Source organism: Vigna radiata, chromosome 2 (assembly GCF_000741045.1).
Source record: "Vigna radiata var. radiata cultivar VC1973A chromosome 2, Vradiata_ver6, whole genome shotgun sequence".
In the NCBI taxonomy this organism is placed as follows: domain Eukaryota; kingdom Viridiplantae; phylum Streptophyta; class Magnoliopsida; order Fabales; family Fabaceae; genus Vigna; species Vigna radiata.
This window is the reverse complement of record NC_028352.1, coordinates 22,101,892-22,119,610: the sequence shown is the minus strand read 5'-3', so window position 1 is coordinate 22,119,610 and position 17,719 is coordinate 22,101,892. Positions and strand designations below refer to the sequence as shown.

The window sequence follows — 17,719 nt, the reverse complement described above, 5'->3', positions numbered from 1 at the left end:
GTGGATGGTATTATTGAGAGTGTGTTAGTAGAAAAAAATAGGAAAGAGTTAGAGAGAGAGAAGAAGAAATAGAGAAGAGAGAAGAGAGAAGAGAGAAGAAAATGGATCCAGACGCAGTGGCAAAGGCATTCGTGGATCATTACTATTCAACCTTCGATACCAATCGAAACAATCTCGGCAATCTCTATCAGGAGACTTCCATGCTTTCCTTCGAAGGCCAGAAGATCCAGGGCGCCCACAACATCGTCGCCAAGCTCACTTCCCTTCCCTTCCACCAGTGCCAACATTCCATCACCACCGTCGATTGCCAGCCCTCCGGCGTCGGCGCCGGAGTGCTCGTCTTCGTCAGCGGAAACCTCCAGCTTGCCGGCGAACAGCATGCCCTCAAGTTCAGCCAGGTACACTGCTCCCCTCTCTTCTCTTACTTCTTCCTCTAATAATTTTTTAGGGTTTTCTAGTCGATCGAATCTATTCTACTTTATTATGTTTTCAACGGATAAATTTATCCATACCTGAAAAAAAGAGAGTATATAATGAGTTTTTGTTTATTCATTGTCTATGCGTGATTGAAGCTTCGAGTATTGAGTTCCTGAACACTTACTGGTTGTAGGATGTTTTTGTTGACTCAACATGAATTGGTCCTTTTGAATTCCTCCGAGAAAAAAAAAATTATAACAGGGGTGTCTGTCTCGTATGGTATGAAACCCATGTGGAGTAGTGTCTATGTGTGCACATGTTTTTTTGGTAATAGATGAAGGTGTTTGACACTATGTAAAGAGGAGGAGAAGGATTTGAAATGATTGAAGTTGTGAATTATTATTTGCTCAGATATAAAAATGTGATTATTTGCCATTTGCTGTAGAAGCATAGGTGTAACTTGACATCAAATTATCAATGATCAATGATGTTATTTGTTTTCTGCTTTAATTGGTCTGCTAATCGACTAATTACCGCGTTTATGTTATTAATTGATGACTGAACATGTTGATCTTTTTGTTCTCAGATGTTCCATTTGATGCCATCACCGCAGGGAAGCTATTACGTGTTGAATGACATATTCCGGTTGAACTATGCATGAGAACGACCCAAGTATGTTGACGTGAAAGGCCATATTAGTTCTTGCCTACAGCTGTTTTGTTTCTGACATTTTCATTTGAGAATCAGTTCTTTTTGGTTCGTTTTGAACGCATAATTGTGCTTCTCTGTTTGGATTTCTTGGTTGCGATTGGTCAAAACGCTTTCAAGGATAAATGGTTAAAATTGATGAAAATTGGAGGGTCTCAACTTTGATATATTTGCTTCGAATATTCCTTATAAAGTTTACCTCTAAAAGTTTGATTGTGCATGTCTTGTATTTGTTATAATTTGATTTTTTCACGTAATTTAAATGTTTGTTTCCCTACCATCCTGATGAGTTATTTGCTATAGTTCGATTTTCATTCAAAGATGAATGAATAGCCAATTTGTTTTTCCTTCAATCGTTTCGAACCATCGATCAAATCCTTCAGGCATTTTCCTTCACTACTACCTGAGCTAAAAAAGAGTACTGTAAATGTTGCAGTGTTAGTGTTGAGCTAAATTGAAATTAGTTTTTCACACTTAAAATTAGCTTAAAATAAAATAAAAAAAGTGAAAATTTTATTAATTTATGATTAAGTTAACTTTAGTGTATAAGAAAGTTCATTGTTTCTAGAGTATTTGCGAGAAAACTTGTCCAAAGAGACTTTAATATGTGTAAATTAAAAAACGATAAGAAATATGGTAACAATTCTTTCTTTATAAATTTTTATTGGAATTCACAAAAAAGTACTTCTGAAAATTTAAAGCAGCACGTGTGAACTAGCTCCTATCTTCATAGGAGTACGGTGTTGTCTCCGGATAAAAGGTCTTATTTGTATCGATGGGGAAGATACATTCTGCATGGACTACTGGACATTTTCCAGTATTTTGACACCAGAGGTTCTTTCCTTGGCCCTTACAACACAGAATAATAAATAAGGCTAAGTAAAATAAACCCATTTGACTTTGAAGGAAATTTTTTAGGTTACCATTTGAAGAACTGATCAAGATCTGTTCTAAATGTACTACAATCAGAAGGAAATTCTTGCAAATGGTACAAAAAGAGGGAATTTACATCAGAAGAAAATGACAAGTTTGACTAGTTTCCGGTATGAGACATGTCCGGAATGATCATGGAAGGAAGGGATGAAGATTCAAGAAGTTCTTCATTGTCATCAGCGTTCTGGCCTTTGACCTGAGGGACTTTCACCATACCTTTGAGCATATTTCCAAAGGATCTAAAAGGGTGGCTTAATCCATCTTTCAGTTGCAAAATAAGAGACACCTCAGATACTTGCCAAACCACTGTGAGAACAATCATCACTGAAAGAAGGCAATGAGTCACAAAGTTCTGCCTTTTCACCTTCTTCAGCTCTTTCATTATCTCATCGTTTTCACTTCCCCTCCTTTCTCCACCACCCTCATCTTCTCCTTCTGTCTCCTCAATTACAGACTCAGAAGATCTAGAATCTTCAAATTCCTCAGGTATCTCTTCTCCCTTCAAAACGTTCGACTGCCAAAAGATTCACCATGTAATCTCAAAAATTTTAAATATTAAAATAAAATTTCAAGCATTACATAATTAATAAACACCACACCCAAGGATAAAATTTGAAACTAGTTTTGCATAGGCATGAGTTGCAAATCTGGTGATGGATACCTGAGAGACGGAGAGAAGGTGGGAAAGAGCGTTTTGGTATCGATCATCGTCGTTATGGTGAGATTCTCGGACTTTGTTGTTGTTTTTGTCGTGGTCGTCTTGTATAAGCTTCTGAATTGCGTTGTCAATGAGCTGAAGCCTTCGATCTTGTTCCATGGTCACGGGAGACAAATGATCTATCATCCACCGTTGCTGCCAAGTGAATGAAAAAGACAAGAGACGTGGCCTTCTGGTTTTGTTTATCTTTTCATGCCAAACGTGTCCTGTCTACACTTACCCTCACCACATAATAAGTGCGATTCTTCTGTTGTATTGACTCTAGATTACAGTACTTGGATCGAAATTGTTCATTCTTAGTATTTGTCGGTTTATGTATCTAAAAGTGGAACTAAAGATTAGTGAATTAAGTTTTATATAAATATAAATTTCATTCCGTTTCATTTAATCTTTCTATTATTCCCTAAACAACATTCTATTATGAATATGAAAATTGTAACGACTGCGTATCTATTTATTTTTTCATAATACTTAAATCCGAAATGCGACTCGTGAAATTGATATACGATCCGAAATCCATGTCAAAAATGGAAACTTATAGTAAATAATTTAAAATTAGAAATATAACACATTTTCTTATCTAATTAAGGTTTCTGTCCAGTTTTACTGATGAAAAAAGTAAAACAATAAATTAGAAATTGAAGCTTACCCCACTCAATTTGAAACCCTTTACTACTACCCCAAAGCAGTGAAGGCAACTTTATACATGAAAAGAGTGTCCACCGCCTTTATCACACTATACAATCTATACTGTTTTACAAACTAAAACCTCAATCAATCTTGTACCTACACATCCAAGTACACAGAAAGCCAGAAATTTATCACCAAAGAGACATAAAACATCCTAAGCACATAATTTTTGCCATAACAGATCCCAATCATCGTCTTCCATATTGAGAGGATCCTCTTCCGAAGTTGATGACGGTGCTTCATCACTTGTACTGTCACGTTCAGTCTGTAAAAGAATCAACAAGTCATGCATTGCACAAAACAGGGAACCTCTCCTCACATAAAAAACATTGTTAAATGCTAGCTTAGCATGTTTGGTTAAGTCCTAAAGAGACTATCTCGTTGCTAATTGCAAGCGTTCCATTTATCATATATCTGATTATTAACAGTAAAGAAAAGGACAGTGAAAGCTTGAATCATAACTCTTGGATATTATTCCGATCAATCTGAATGCAAAAAGCGGGATAACTAACAGATACCATATCTCAACTGGAGGCATCCAGATCTATGTTTTATTTTTTGTGCTCTAATAACAAATTACCTTGGCTTGACGATACAATGAAAGCAAGCGCCTGTATTGGTGGCGAGCATCCTCATGACGGACCATGGAAAGCACCCGCTTCAAAGCCATCTCAATTGCTCCATTTACTTTCTCTTTACGGAACACGTTGAGAAAATCTTCATCATCACTTTCTTCTTCATTTGAGTCCACTTCTTGCCGGACACTAGTTATACCAACGCGTTTTCTCCTCCATCGTAGCACAACCTTATTCAGGATTCCAACTGCCCATAATAGTATCTTGTATTGCTTCCGAGCCTGGTAACCCCTCACAATGGCCTGCCCAAATAAATACAGAAAAGCCAAGGTTAATAGGAAGTTCTTGATGTGTATGTCTAGCTATATTTAGCTTTCACCCCTCCCCTCGTCAATAATCAGTTCTTGATGGATGCATGTACAAGTTACAGCTTTCATTCCCTCATTCCCACCAATTTATGAACAAATTTATTCACTTTACGAGGTATCTATATTTCTACAGCGCCAATATCTACGTACATGCAGAATTCTTGGAATTATAATGGTAAAACTGTAATAACAACTATTTACAGTTACCTGTATCTTAACTACTTTCTGGCGCAATGCTAAGAATTCTTTGCGACCTTTCCAACCTCGATATTTCTTCTGAATCGACAAGGCAGCTAAATTGTAATCACCCAAGCTCCGAGAACTAAGTTTTGACATGGCAGAAAGCACTGACATGTTATCATTGTTGCAACCTGGATCAATACAATATCCATCTAGACATGCTGCTGCAGCAGCAGCTGCAGCAGCTTCTCTTGCTTTCCGTTTTCTAAAAGAATGTGCACGAAAAGCATCTTGTATCCGTGCAGCTGCTTGAGTTGCATTTCTGACAGCATCCAAGGAAGCTTTTAGTGAAACCTGATCCTCACTGGCCACGATATTTTCTTCAGAGACACTGCCGACAGTTAACTCGGCTTCGAGCTCAGAAGATCCTTCCGAAATCTTACTCGCTGTCAAAGTGAGGGATGACAAGTGGCTTGTTAGGTGTACCTCAGAAAGATAACCTGCCAGTCCCTTATGGCCATGGGAGGCTGCAACAGATGCAGCAGTTTCACCGCTTGGATTTTGTGAACTTGGATCTGTCACCGCTTCAGCAGATGCACCAGAAGCTATAAGTGATGCAACCATTTTTTCCCTATCATGGAATGAAATATTTGTGACACAATATCCAGAACAATTGAACAGATAATCTATAAAAGGTTCTAAATCAAGGGTTTAATCTTGATATGATAATCGGTATAAGAATTTGCCCTATGATGGTTTGAATCGTGTAGAAGACCACTGGAGACCCAGGTTACCAGGGATGAATTAATTATATGGAGGTCAGTCTGATCCATAGAGATAGGGAAAGGGAAAATAAAGCTCCAACAGATACCGTTTAAAAACACTGATTCAAAAAGACAATTCTGAAAAACCGGTTACTATTCCAGCACAATTTGACAATTTAATTAATGTAGCTGATACTAGTGTGGGACAAGGCTTCTTGCTTGAAACAAAAAAAATTAAACATTTTGCTTTGATTAAGGCTTAATATGCATGTTCAAGAACGATTGAAAAATCCTGTTACATGAGGTTATTACATCTTAAATACAGTCATCAGTTTCTAACATGTGACTTACAGGCTAGGTATTACACACAGGTTTTATTTGTCCTTGATCTCTTTCTTTGTATTTATATTCCCTTTTCCAGGGGTTGAAGTACAGGTTTATAAACAGATTTTATCAAGTATATTTTATTCAACGATTTTGAAAGAAAAAGGTGATAACACTACTGCATATTAATATCAACAAATCTGTTTTCTATTACCTCCCAAATTTTGCAGCCCAATGAAGGGCTGTCCATCCATTGATGTCACGGAAATTTATATTCACACCGCAACTGAGAATGGGATTCAAGGCCCACTCAAAACCCAACCCAGAAATCATGTGTATAATTCCCTGCTCTTTCTTGGACAAAGAACAGTCTGTCCCTTCATCTCTTTCATAGGATCGGTTAGAGAGCCAGAGCTGCAGCTTATCCTTCAGCAGCTCTTCTAGAAGCCAGTTAACAGTATCAGATGATTTTCCACTGCCAACTAGAAGAGTGTCAATCATATGGCTCCATGAATCATCACCATCTTTCTGTTCTGTTGAAAGGCGACTTCCAGATTCTGTGCTGTCATCCTTTTTAGATGAAGAAGAGTGGAGCATCTCTGCAAATCGAACAAGTAATAGCAGATCTTCTGGACTTCTACCATCTTCTGTTTCCAATGAATTACAGCGAGTGCAACTAGTAGTCTTATTTCGAAACTCAAACTCAATCACTTCACTGCAAGGCACCCTATTTCCGGAAGTGATGCACAACTTAACCTCTCCAAGAAGATTGGAAGGAGTTTCACAACTGATTACGCCATCCTGAATAATCTTAGCAGGAACTTCAACATCACCAAACATACAGGCCCAAGTAGAACCCGGGTGAGGATAGAGAAATGATCCAATGATGACAACCTATACATATAACTTGAGAGTTTAGCATTCAATTGCAGACAACAACAATAGTATAGGAAAGACAGTAAAGTCAAAGTATACCCTCTCAAACGGTTAAGTATTGAAATCAAGATCTAAGAGTTTGTATGACAACTCCCTAATTATTAGAAACATAATCACACGATGATACCAAAAATGCATAAATATTTGAACCATGCAGTGTATTGATTTAGAAGGTCTTCAGAAACGTAGGTAAAGCTTAGTAAGCACCAAAAAGCAAAACAATCCATCATTCAGTACATAACATTCACCAAGTCCTATATCATTGCATGGGACATAATAAATATTGAAATTAAAAGACACGAGCCTTTGTGGTCTCAGTGGCATAGCAGTATTCTGGGGAGACTGTTCTAATTGTAAATTTCTGTTTCTGTTCAACAGTCAAGCTTGAATCTACACCCAGAGGTTCTTGAATTTGGGTTTGGTCAAAAACTATTTCACAGTAGTCAAAGGTAGTTACTGGATTTTCTACCAGAGAACATGGAGGAAATTTGACTCCACTGTCGCCTTGAGGAAGTGCAAAAACAGCTGGAGATATGGGACATCAAAGAGATGGAGGAAATTTCATTATATGAAAAAAGGGGAAATGACCAAGTAATTTAAGGTGGAAATAAGTCATACAGTTCTCAACATTATTACAGTTGGAGTTTGGCCACTGATTGTTTTCCATGTTGGCAATCATTTCCCTTCCTGGAGAAAATAATGACCGTTCCTGTTTTAAGAATAGAGAATTTATTTCTTTGTAAGTAGCGAACGAGAAATGAACACAAATAAAAAGAATTTAAGCGACAATTTCAAATGATACAATTGTTTCAAGAGATACAAAAATACATAAGTTATTTCAGAACTTCAGCAGACATCGATCATAAACTCTTAACATCATGAAATATGTACTAGGAATACTCACATTTTCAAATGCCTCATATCCATATTGATCTGGTATATTGGTCACAGGCAAGGGCTTGCATGCTTTAAGCACCTCGGTCCAGTATATAGTTTTTTCATTTCCATCAGGATAATCATCAGGGAAGTCATGACAGTATGTGTCACTGTTATCTACAGAAAATACACTAGTTTCAGAAGATTTTGCTTTCCTCTCTTTACAGTTTCTGTTTAATTATAATATGGAGTACCAAAAGAAAACTATAAAGAACTTGTGAAATAAATTGAATCTGATCTAAAGCTGAATTTGGAAGTTTTGAAAAAATAAAAATGTTTGAGTGGGGGGTTAACTAATTAACAACAAAAATCTTTGTTGATTGTAATCAGACATGTAGTGTATCTTTTAAATGAGAGAAGCCTAGATATGTAGTTCATCTTTTCATTGTAGGTAACTTGATCTCAAGGAAAAGTAAGAAACAGCCTATGGTAGAAAGGTCCTGTATTGAAGCAGTATATCATATGTTATGGCTGATACGACTTGCAAATTTTTGTGACTAAAGGGTTTGCTTTTGTGACGGGTCCTATGGAACTTGCTTGTGATAACCAATCAACTTTATACTTTTCCTCAAACTTGATCTTCACAAAAAGGACTAAATATAGAGGTTGGTCGTCCTTTCATTACAGAGAAGATCCTCTTTGACATCATCAAGACTAAACTTTTGTATTCTAACGAACAATTTGTAGACATATTGACTAAATCCTTTCAGGGTCCAAGGATAACTTACATGTGATAAGACATGTATGCTTAGGCTTGAGGGAGAGTTGATTGCAATCACATACGTGGTTTCTATTTTACATAGATCAGATATGTAGTTTATCTTTTAGATAACGTTTTTCGTGTATACATGATGAGTAACATGTTGTAACCCAACTTGGTAAATAATACAGATTCATAAAGGCTTGTACAGATTTAGCAAATTTCAATAATCAATATCTTAAAATAAGAACACTTTAATTTAATTTTTCAAGCACAAAAGAGGATTAACACGATTTACATAGCATGCAATATATAGAGTTCCATGCATTAAATATTTGAAAAATGTTCAGCTTGGTTAACATAAAATGAAGATCCCTTTAATTCCTCCTAGAGTGATTTGAGATACAAGAAACCTAATCGTGAGGTTGTTGTTTCAAATTTCTTTTATTTCTGGTTTCCTTATTCATACACCTTTTTAAAGTTTTGAAACAACCAACATATAACAATTGGGGACTTAGGTTTCACCCAATGAAAATATAAGATAGAGAAGGGTGCCGTTGGACAACTTAAAAATAAGCATGTATGTTATAATTTTAACCCCAACAGTCACAGCATATTGTTTGTGAGACTGGATGAGGCCACTGGCATATGTTGCATAGGTAGAAGACAAACATCTATAACTGAGCAAACCAAAACTCAATATAAGGTAAGAGCATAAAACAGGGATAATAACTCAAATGCTTCAATTACTTCAACATATATTGATTTTATCTACTTCCTCCAATAAATTAACAGTAATTCTTAACGGCTCAAGTTTGTCTAAATTACCTTGTCTTCCATTATATCTAACAAAAAGATGCCCTTGATCATTTGGTCCAGACAAAGTAGTAGACGTATCATTATAAATCACCCTTTCATTGAAGCTGTCCTCATTTATATTCAGCTCTTCTTCCAATTGGCGTAAGGCTTGTGCTTCAGATGTAACTTCTAAAGACCCGGGACTAGAGAAATTGTGATTAAGTTCATATGAATCACCAAACACGGATGATGTCCCTGGGTCGTGAGCAGCATACAGGCTTTGACTCTGACTAAAAGCAAGAGGGGAACCTGACGACAATGGTGTGAAAGGCTCAGAGTTGGATTTCCCCTGCAAAATGTGAGTGCAAACCGCAATGCCGAACTCAACCTTGGGTTACTGATACAATTCCCAGGCAACGAACAAAAAAAGAAAATAGAATACATAGGAGCAGATGTGAAAGGAAGAGTGAAACTGTTATCTGAAGAGTGAGATACAAGACGAGAGTTCCTCTTGCAAGGAACAAAATGGCCCTTTAAACTAAAAATGTATCAGTTTCTGTTATGTTTCCACAATGCCCCCCTTTCCATTACAGTTTCCCTTATTTGACTACCAAACCTCCTAACTGCTTTTGTAACACCTTTAATTGACCCTCTAGTCATTTGTACAGTTTACTTCTCCTGGAATATACCTTTGAAACCTTGTTTGATCCCAAAGATAGTGCTCTCTCATTGCTAACAGCAGTACAATGAAACAATCTACTACATGAAAACAGTAAACGTGACCAGATAATTGCAATTCAGAGAATCAACAAAATGATGATTTAAATGAGATTTGAATATATCTCTCCATTTGAGGTCATACACAATCTGAAAATGAAGTGTTTATCTCCAGAAAGTAACCGTGCATTAGAACGAGTCTTCATTAACAACAGTAAATAATAATCACAAAATTAGGGACTTGGGCAAATAACTTGTGAACAGGGAGGGGAGTTGCTAAATGTGGATGTAAACAAACTTTCAAGAAGTTAAAGATTTTGAAAATGTCATCAGAATTTTAGCTCTCTGATGTACCTATTTGGAGTTATCATGTAAGAATTAATAGATGAACATAATTTGTTTTGGAAATACGCATGTTTTGATGAGGACACCAAAGCACAGGGCCACGATGAGAAGGATCAAGACTGGGACTCAATTCAAGACTTAAGTGGTAGATCCTTGACTGGAGGAAGGCTTAGAAAGGCCCAAGAGGCATTGCAGAATAAGGTAGCTCATCTATTGGAGGCCCAACAAGCCTCAACACTTTGAAGAGATTCACTAAACCACTAGGGCAAATTAATTTTGCTTGTGAAATGCAGATTTTGTTTTTCTTTTATCTACTTAAAAACAACACAAACCCTAAAACTAAAGTTTTATTTAAATATTTTGGAATTCAGAAAATAAGGTACAAATGGTTTTTGACAAACCAGTGAGAATATCTCTTTGCTAGGTTCTTCCATACATCTTGTCATCTTATTATGAATCCACTAATTCGTTTGCCAATAATCTTTACCTTATCAAACCTTATTTGAGGCACCTTCTTTTTGCATGTTTTTTTTTTTTTTGTTTTCGTTTTCAATTCCCTAATTTCAAGTGAGTCCAATCCCTAACTGTTAATTTCCCAAATATAGTTCAATTCTCTTTGGAATCATATCATGTTTATTTATTGTAGAGTTTTAAAACTTAAAAATGAGAGAGAGAGAGAGAGAGAGAGAGAGAGAGAGAGAGAGAGAGAGAGAGAGAGAATTGAACATATGGAAGAAATATAAATAACTCAAGGATTACCATGTAAATCATTTACAGAAAGTAAAGCATTAAAAGAATATAAAAAAAATGAAGTATTCATAAGATATACAACAAAGGGTTGAAATTTCATAAGAAAAACAAATAAACTAAATTATTTAATTGAAGTTTGAAACCTAAACTGATGAGCCACCAGCCCACAACTTGATCAGGCCCAACGTGCCATCATCAAACTGTATTAGTCCAAGGATTATGGAATGCAATGACGGATTTTTTTTCCTTTAAATTGTTGTTTTTCCTAAATGAGCTGCCTAATCTATGTTATTAGGTTATTTAGGGGTGTGCACCTTGGGAGTAGACAGGAATGAGAATGAATTGATGTTTCTTTGTCTCTTTTCCCTCTCTGTTTTCTGTCTTAGTAATGTATACCTAGCCAGCCGTCAGTATCACTCTATCATGAACACCAAAAGGGAGGATGCTCTTAAAATAACATTTTAATTTTCAAAAACAGGGTAGGAGTGTAGGACAATGAGATGTTTTGCACTAAAAGGATTCACACCTTTCCACACTCATAATAAACCGCAAGTACCATGTTTATCTGATATCATGTTCTGGATACTCACCTTACTTGTTTCTCTATAATGCACCAGAACAATATGCTCATATTCCCTGTCAAGAAACAATAGTGTATGAGCAAATATGAACATGCTCTACTACATAAATGGACCCATCTTTTAGTTTTTACATATACTAAAAGTTAATTCGTATAGCAGTCAAGATAATTTATTCGTGGTAATTACTAAAGTTGCCTCAATTATGAGTTTTGCAAGTTTGTTTTTGGATCTTAAAAGAAAAATCAAGTAGAAGTAGTCATAATATGGTCTGCCTCAAACTAATAGTTAAATTTACTCACGGCTCCAACATCCAATAGCTCCGTCTCTGAAAAGAACGGTTCTCTTCTCCATGTGCATAGTAGCAGTTTAGGATTTCTTCATTTCCAACCTAATCACGAAGAATAGTATGATCAATCAATTGAGAATTTGAGTACATAGACTTCTATCACCAAACAAATGTTGGCATAAAACACTAACATAGCAAAAATGAGAGAATTATATTTAAAAGAGAAAAATGCTCAATATCAGTAAAACTATTAAACACCAAATCTGTTACAACTTACATCTCAATAATATAACAGCTCATGCTCATAAAAAGTGCTAGACAAACTAAATACATACTTGTTTTTCTTGTAAAATTATTTGGTTCAGGGAAGATTAGGAGATAGATTTAAATATGAAATTTGCAATGAAGATGCTTAATTATTTCCAAATAATACTTTGTTCAACATGTGTGAGATATGAATATTTCTTCCTCAACAATGTTAAAAATTTATTCTTCAATTTCCTCCAATGAGTAAAAAGTTAAGTGATGAAGTAGAAGAAGCTCTAATTACAATTGGTATGAAAAGCTCAAGCTGTTGGTAACAACGGTATGATTATTATATGATTCATCTTCCATTTTTTTTTCTGCATAGTCATGAGCTGCAGAAAGAAAATAAATGTCTCAGAATAGAAGGACAGCCTAGTACAAAATGTTCAAAGACCTTAAGCCGTTCATGTGCTTCTCCCACAGTTCTTCCGTCTCTTTTCTTCCGCCAGTTATGACCATCTTTGCGGAAGAAACGCGTGACTCTTCTATTAAACAGATATAGGGATCCGCCTGTTAAGAAAGTCAATTGGCAACATTTCCGACAGTTAGTAACACAATCAAATAACAAACAAGAGTCATGAAAAATGTCCTTCATTTCTTGCACAAATTTCAACAAACAGAAAACGGACGTTACCAGCTGGCTGATGAGGGGGCTGGTGGGTAAGCTCGCACATGTCGTGATTCCGTAAAATGTAAAGCACTTCGACAGGCTTGAGCCATCGTTTCTTAGCTTCTTGAAACAGATCATCGATGTTGTACTCCAAACCTACCATGGTCATGTCACATTAGTCCACCAATTCAGAACTCATCTTTTTGTTCCCTCTATCATTGTCTCTTCGTTTGCGGGTACATGGGGATCATGCAGAAATTTGGGGCATTGATGGTCACCACCAAACTCTCTGATCGTAAACTAAGAAGTAAGAACTCACTATTCTCTTTTATGTAACTGTATTATAGAAAAACAATTATTCCTCCATGTGAGCAGGAAGGACAACAGTAAGTCAATGAAGTAAAAGTTGTCATCTCAAGCCCATAACTTTCCACACAAAAAGGTGAAAAGCCAAAACCAGCACAAACTTAAAACGACAAGATAAAAAATCAAACCAAGTCAAAAAATTTACACAAACAGGAGACAATAAAAGCACGCGATGCTTTTTGCCACGAAGTTCAGTATCACCGTGAATCCAAACACAACATTGCTAAAATTGGATTAAGCAGCTCTAATCAAGTAAAATTGAACAAGCAGAAGGAAGCAACGAGTAACGAAAAGCATGAAGAGAGAGGTTTTACCAGGTGGCATGGTAATCAATCGCGTGAAGTAAATAGGTTGAACTAGAATTGGAGAAATTGCATATCCCACCACACGCTACGAAGCTATAAGCGACAAGTATAAGGGCATGTTTGGTTCAGCTTCTTCACAAACACAAACACAAACCTAAGGAATGAAGAAAACGATGATATAGAAGAGTTAAAGAGGCTACACGCGCAAGTCCTCGAACACTGGCGCACTGACAGATACTATCGTGGATGATGAACGTTCGGTGAGATTTCACTTTTCGCTATTTTTGTATTGTATACCCAATTAATTCAGAGCATTAACAATCACCAATGACAACATTCCTCTACTGTTAACTCTAGTTTTTAATTTTTGTCGTTTCTGTGTTATGTTTTGTTTAAGGAATTTGAAACAATTATTAATTTAAGGTAAAATAAGGTTGTGAAAGTATTTGATGTTTGAATTTGGAAGTAAATTATAGATAAGAAATTTCTTAGGTATGAAATGAAGGAATAGTAGTTAAGAATCTAGTTGAGATGTGAACAGGTGTAGATTCATGACTTTGGGTGATATCGTGAACAACGTGAATCACTATTAGCATAAGCCTATCACTTACTTTTTTTATTATTTCGCTTCTCCAAAATATCTCTTTTCCTCTCTTTTATTAGAACAATTTTTTTATATTTTTTATACAACTTTAATTTTTTTACTAATTCCATTAAATATTACACATATTTGTATTCTTTATTAACTAATTATGAAAAATTGATTAGTGATTTAGTTTCCATGTTATTTTGGTTTTTATTTTGTTTTTTAAGTCAATTAAACTTATAATTTTTTTCAAAAAAACTAATTAAGTTTCTATTGTTAAAAAGACTAAATATAATTACTTATATTAAATTGATTTCATTATTAAAAGTAACACGTATTAGAATTTGAGTCTTTTCATATATTAAAATTTACTTTTGTCTTGTATCATGTATCAAAATTAAATAAATTTTAAAATAAAATATCATTAGATTTTTCGCACGCAACAAAGTTAGGTTTTGACACATTTCCAAATTAAGAAGATTTCAATTTTAAAAAATCACATTAAATCGTTTTACAAAAATAAAAATTTAATTAAATAAAATAAATATGTAAATATAAAAACTAAATTACTAATTAAACGAAAATGGAAATAAAATTTTAAAAATTAGTAATCATCTCTAGTAAAGTGGTAATGCCTTTGAAAGAGTTGAACTAAATTGATATTTTCATTGTGAGGTATAGTTATATTAGAAATTTTCTATATTAATCACTTGAGAGTATATTTTTTCTTTGTTTTTTTTTTGGGAATATTCCCCTTTAAAGTAGAAGTAAAAAGTAATATTGGAGTTAATTACTCATTTTGTTGGTGTTGAATTTTTCTGCTGAGATATTTTTCCTTTTCATCTTTTTCGTTTTCCAATTACAGTAAGTTACAGATAACTTTTGACTAATTATCATATCTTTTCTTTCTTTTTTTTATCATGTCTATTTTCTTTTTCTTAAAGTTGTAAAAGTGTAACCAATAAAATTAAAATATCACACTTTTCATTTGAGAATTTAGCCTAATAAAGACATTAAAAAAGCTTTATTTTTTTTCTGTTTCGTATATTTGAAATTATATTGGTTAAGTGATGAATAAATAAGACAAAGCAGGACATGAGAACGTGGTTGTTGCAGAAGCATATAAATATATTGTCAATGATTTCTAAAAGAAAAGGCCAACGAAGTGTTATAATTATTGGACTTTGATGTTCAAAGACACACTTCGAAGTCTACTGCTATTCTCTGTCCTTTTTCGTGTTCTATCACTATCGTATTCTCTTTATCTATTTGTCGGTACTCACAATGTTTCATAGAATCTTTCAATACAAAATCAAAAACAAATTTGCGACTTCTTCATTATCATGTAATTACATTGGTTTTGGTAAGAGAGGTTGATGTTAAGTTTATTTCTTTAATATCTAAATTTAGGTTAATTTTTTTTATTTTATATTTTTCTGTTTGATCAAATTGGAGTATTATTTGTAAAAAAATATTTTGATGTTATACAGGCAATAAATATATATTTATAAGTTTTGAAATAATTTTTTTATTAATACTAACTTAATTATAATCTAAACAATAATAGTTTAGTTTAAGATTAATAAAACTATCCTTAATACTAATTCCATTTTAGTCTATTCGTTTTTAGTGACAGTGTTGATTATTTTTGCAGCATTCTTACCAGAGTATGATTAAACTAATGAGACACTCATATTATAATTATAATGATGATCATAAAATTAGATCCTTCCTAATCAATTCAAAGGTTGGATGTGGTAAGTATTTTTTCATGTCATATAATAATTAAATGATTAAATTTTAAATAATTATTTTAACACATTTAAATATTATATATATATGACGCAATTGGTAACAAAAACTTAATGAATAATCTATATTTCTTATAAAGTTTGAGATTTGCGAGAAATTCCCTGCATCTTTTTGCAGCATATTTAAAAAATGCCCAAAGTGGAGTTGTTTGAAGAAGATTTCTGAAGTTTGCACCAAAACAAAGCTATGCTATCTGAACATAACACACACACACACACACATATATATATATATATATATATTATATAATGTTGCAGAGATCATTAATTCTATGATAAGTGTTTGAGTGAACATAAGTAATTCCTTGCTTGAGCATGAAATAATCGGTGAAAGATGAAGCAGATAGTTACAATATTATTATCATCTGAAACAAGTTATCCTTAATCCAAATCTCATTCACATCCACCACGTGCATGCACAACAGTGATATATATATATATATAGACATATTTTCTGTCATGAAATTCATTCATTCTGCGAACTGATATATCAGAAGTTACAGGAGTTGAAGGTGGAAGAAGAATGTTGGACTGTGGGCCAGTGGTTGTGTCTGTGGTGCTATACATTCTGCTAATGCCAGGGTTGCTATTTCAAGTACCTGGTCGTTCAAGGTGCGTCGAGTTTGGAAATTTTCAGACCAGTGCTGCTTCCATACTCGTTCATTCGCTTCTCTACTTTGGTCTCATCTGCCTCTTCTTGTTCGCTGTTAAGGTCCACTTTTACATCGGCTAGTTACATGGATTGATTCAACTTCTTCTTATGCCTTTCTGTTCTACCCACTTCAACATTTACGTGTCTTTTTTGCTCAGTTCCAACCTTAATTTCTACAAATGTTTCTAGTTTCTTTTCTTTCATGTTTGGTTATGTTTTCAGAAAGTAATATTATTTACTCTCATCTCTGATACATCTGCACAAGATTTGAGTTACAGCTACTTAAATGTTCTTATCATATTGTCGATATGAAATTCTAATTTGACAAGTAAAATTTGACTCGATGCTTGTTGAGCATCACGATCTTCGTTTTGATATGGATTTGATTCGTTTAATATTATCTAAGAATGGATGTAGTTATTACAGAAGAATAAATATATGTATCATATATGATCAGTTATGAAAATATTGTTAATTTTTGTAAATTATAATAACTTATTTAAAGATTATATTTAAAATAATTATTCCAGGAACACTCCAACGCAATCTTTTAACTAAACACAATACTACTGGAAAATCATGAATTTAAACTTGTAATCTTTTTCTGTAAGTTTTTCCACAAATGTGTTTCTGCGGTAAAATTTTATTGAAGTTTTTAAAATTAGAAAATAATATAAAAAAAAAATTACATCTGTTTTTGTTGCACACATTTAAGTCATTTACAGAATTCCAATTAATATGAATGATGATAATGATTTAAATATGATAATTTATTAAAAGAAAAATTAAGATTAATATGTAATTAATAATCTGTTAGTATTTATTTTGTTTAGCCAAATCCACTTTATTCTCTTAATTAGAGAATAACTTAAAGAGTAACTGTTTAATCCAAAAACATCATAAAAATGAAGAATGGTCTCCCTTTTCATTTCCTATTTCTATCTTTTAATGACAAATATGAAAATTGTAAGCAAATAACACAAAATAAATGTATGAAATGAAAACATAAGGAGAACACCAGATATACATCTCTAACATCACACGCAAACATTCATTCACAATTTTTTTTTTTCAAAGATGTGAAATAACTTAATCCACACATTTTTTATTTTTACACGTCCTCTTGATACAGTTTTTCAGATAATAAAATATATTTTACCAAATCCACTTTAATTATTTATATATTATACAAGTGACGAAAGTCTTAATAATTTTTCCTTATAAAGCAAAAAAAAAATAGAAGGGTAACGTGTCAACCTACTCAACACAAATCAATGTGGGACTTTTGAACTTTAGCCACAAAAATAATTGATTCCGTCTTATCTTACTAGCAAGTCCCAATAATGAACCAAAATTT

The 17,719-nt window shown here is 33.9% G+C and overlaps 4 protein-coding genes across 9 annotated transcripts; 2 read left to right on the top strand and 2 right to left on the bottom strand.

Annotated features, from left to right (window-relative positions):
• The first annotated feature begins 22 nt into the window (after nucleotides 1-22).
• LOC106755605 (nuclear transport factor 2) lies at nucleotides 23-1,345 on the top strand. The gene is made up of 2 exons (XM_014637790.2): nucleotides 23-398; nucleotides 1,004-1,345. The coding sequence occupies exons 1-2, from the start codon at nucleotides 102-104 to the stop codon at nucleotides 1,076-1,078; spliced, it is 372 nt and encodes a 123-aa protein (XP_014493276.1). The 5' UTR covers nucleotides 23-101; the 3' UTR covers nucleotides 1,079-1,345.
• A 365-nt stretch (nucleotides 1,346-1,710) lies between these two features.
• LOC106755814 lies at nucleotides 1,711-3,085 on the bottom strand. The gene is made up of 2 exons (XM_014638027.2): nucleotides 2,720-3,085; nucleotides 1,711-2,572 (listed from the first exon to the last, which is right to left on the bottom strand). The coding sequence occupies exons 1-2, from the start codon at nucleotides 2,900-2,902 to the stop codon at nucleotides 2,159-2,161; spliced, it is 597 nt and encodes a 198-aa protein (XP_014493513.1). The 5' UTR covers nucleotides 2,903-3,085; the 3' UTR covers nucleotides 1,711-2,158.
• Nucleotides 3,086-3,430: 345 nt separating this feature from the next.
• On the bottom strand, nucleotides 3,431-13,628 carry LOC106756077 (calmodulin-binding transcription activator 4). 6 transcript variants are annotated; one of them, XM_022778806.1, is made up of 14 exons: nucleotides 13,514-13,628; nucleotides 13,323-13,406; nucleotides 12,667-12,931; nucleotides 12,427-12,542; nucleotides 11,740-11,828; nucleotides 11,450-11,495; nucleotides 9,078-9,396; nucleotides 7,518-7,666; nucleotides 7,232-7,322; nucleotides 6,918-7,138; nucleotides 5,892-6,571; nucleotides 4,617-5,220; nucleotides 4,047-4,343; nucleotides 3,431-3,731 (listed from the first exon to the last, which is right to left on the bottom strand). In XM_022778806.1, exons 3-14 carry the CDS (start codon nucleotides 12,809-12,811, stop codon nucleotides 3,621-3,623), a joined length of 2,868 nt encoding a protein of 955 aa, XP_022634527.1. In that variant the 5' UTR covers nucleotides 12,812-12,931; nucleotides 13,323-13,406; nucleotides 13,514-13,628; the 3' UTR covers nucleotides 3,431-3,620. The 6 variants fall into 6 exon arrangements, with proteins under 6 accessions (XP_022634527.1, XP_014493822.1, XP_014493819.1 ...); XM_014638336.2 differs by having other exon boundaries at nucleotides 12,667-12,798; XM_014638333.2 differs by having other exon boundaries at nucleotides 12,667-12,978; nucleotides 13,516-13,534.
• LOC106755974 lies at nucleotides 13,449-16,672 on the top strand. The gene is made up of 2 exons (XM_014638212.2): nucleotides 13,449-13,573; nucleotides 16,214-16,672. The coding sequence occupies exon 2, from the start codon at nucleotides 16,234-16,236 to the stop codon at nucleotides 16,441-16,443; it is 210 nt and encodes a 69-aa protein (XP_014493698.1). The 5' UTR covers nucleotides 13,449-13,573; nucleotides 16,214-16,233; the 3' UTR covers nucleotides 16,444-16,672.
• Nucleotides 16,673-17,719: the final 1,047 nt, after the last annotated feature.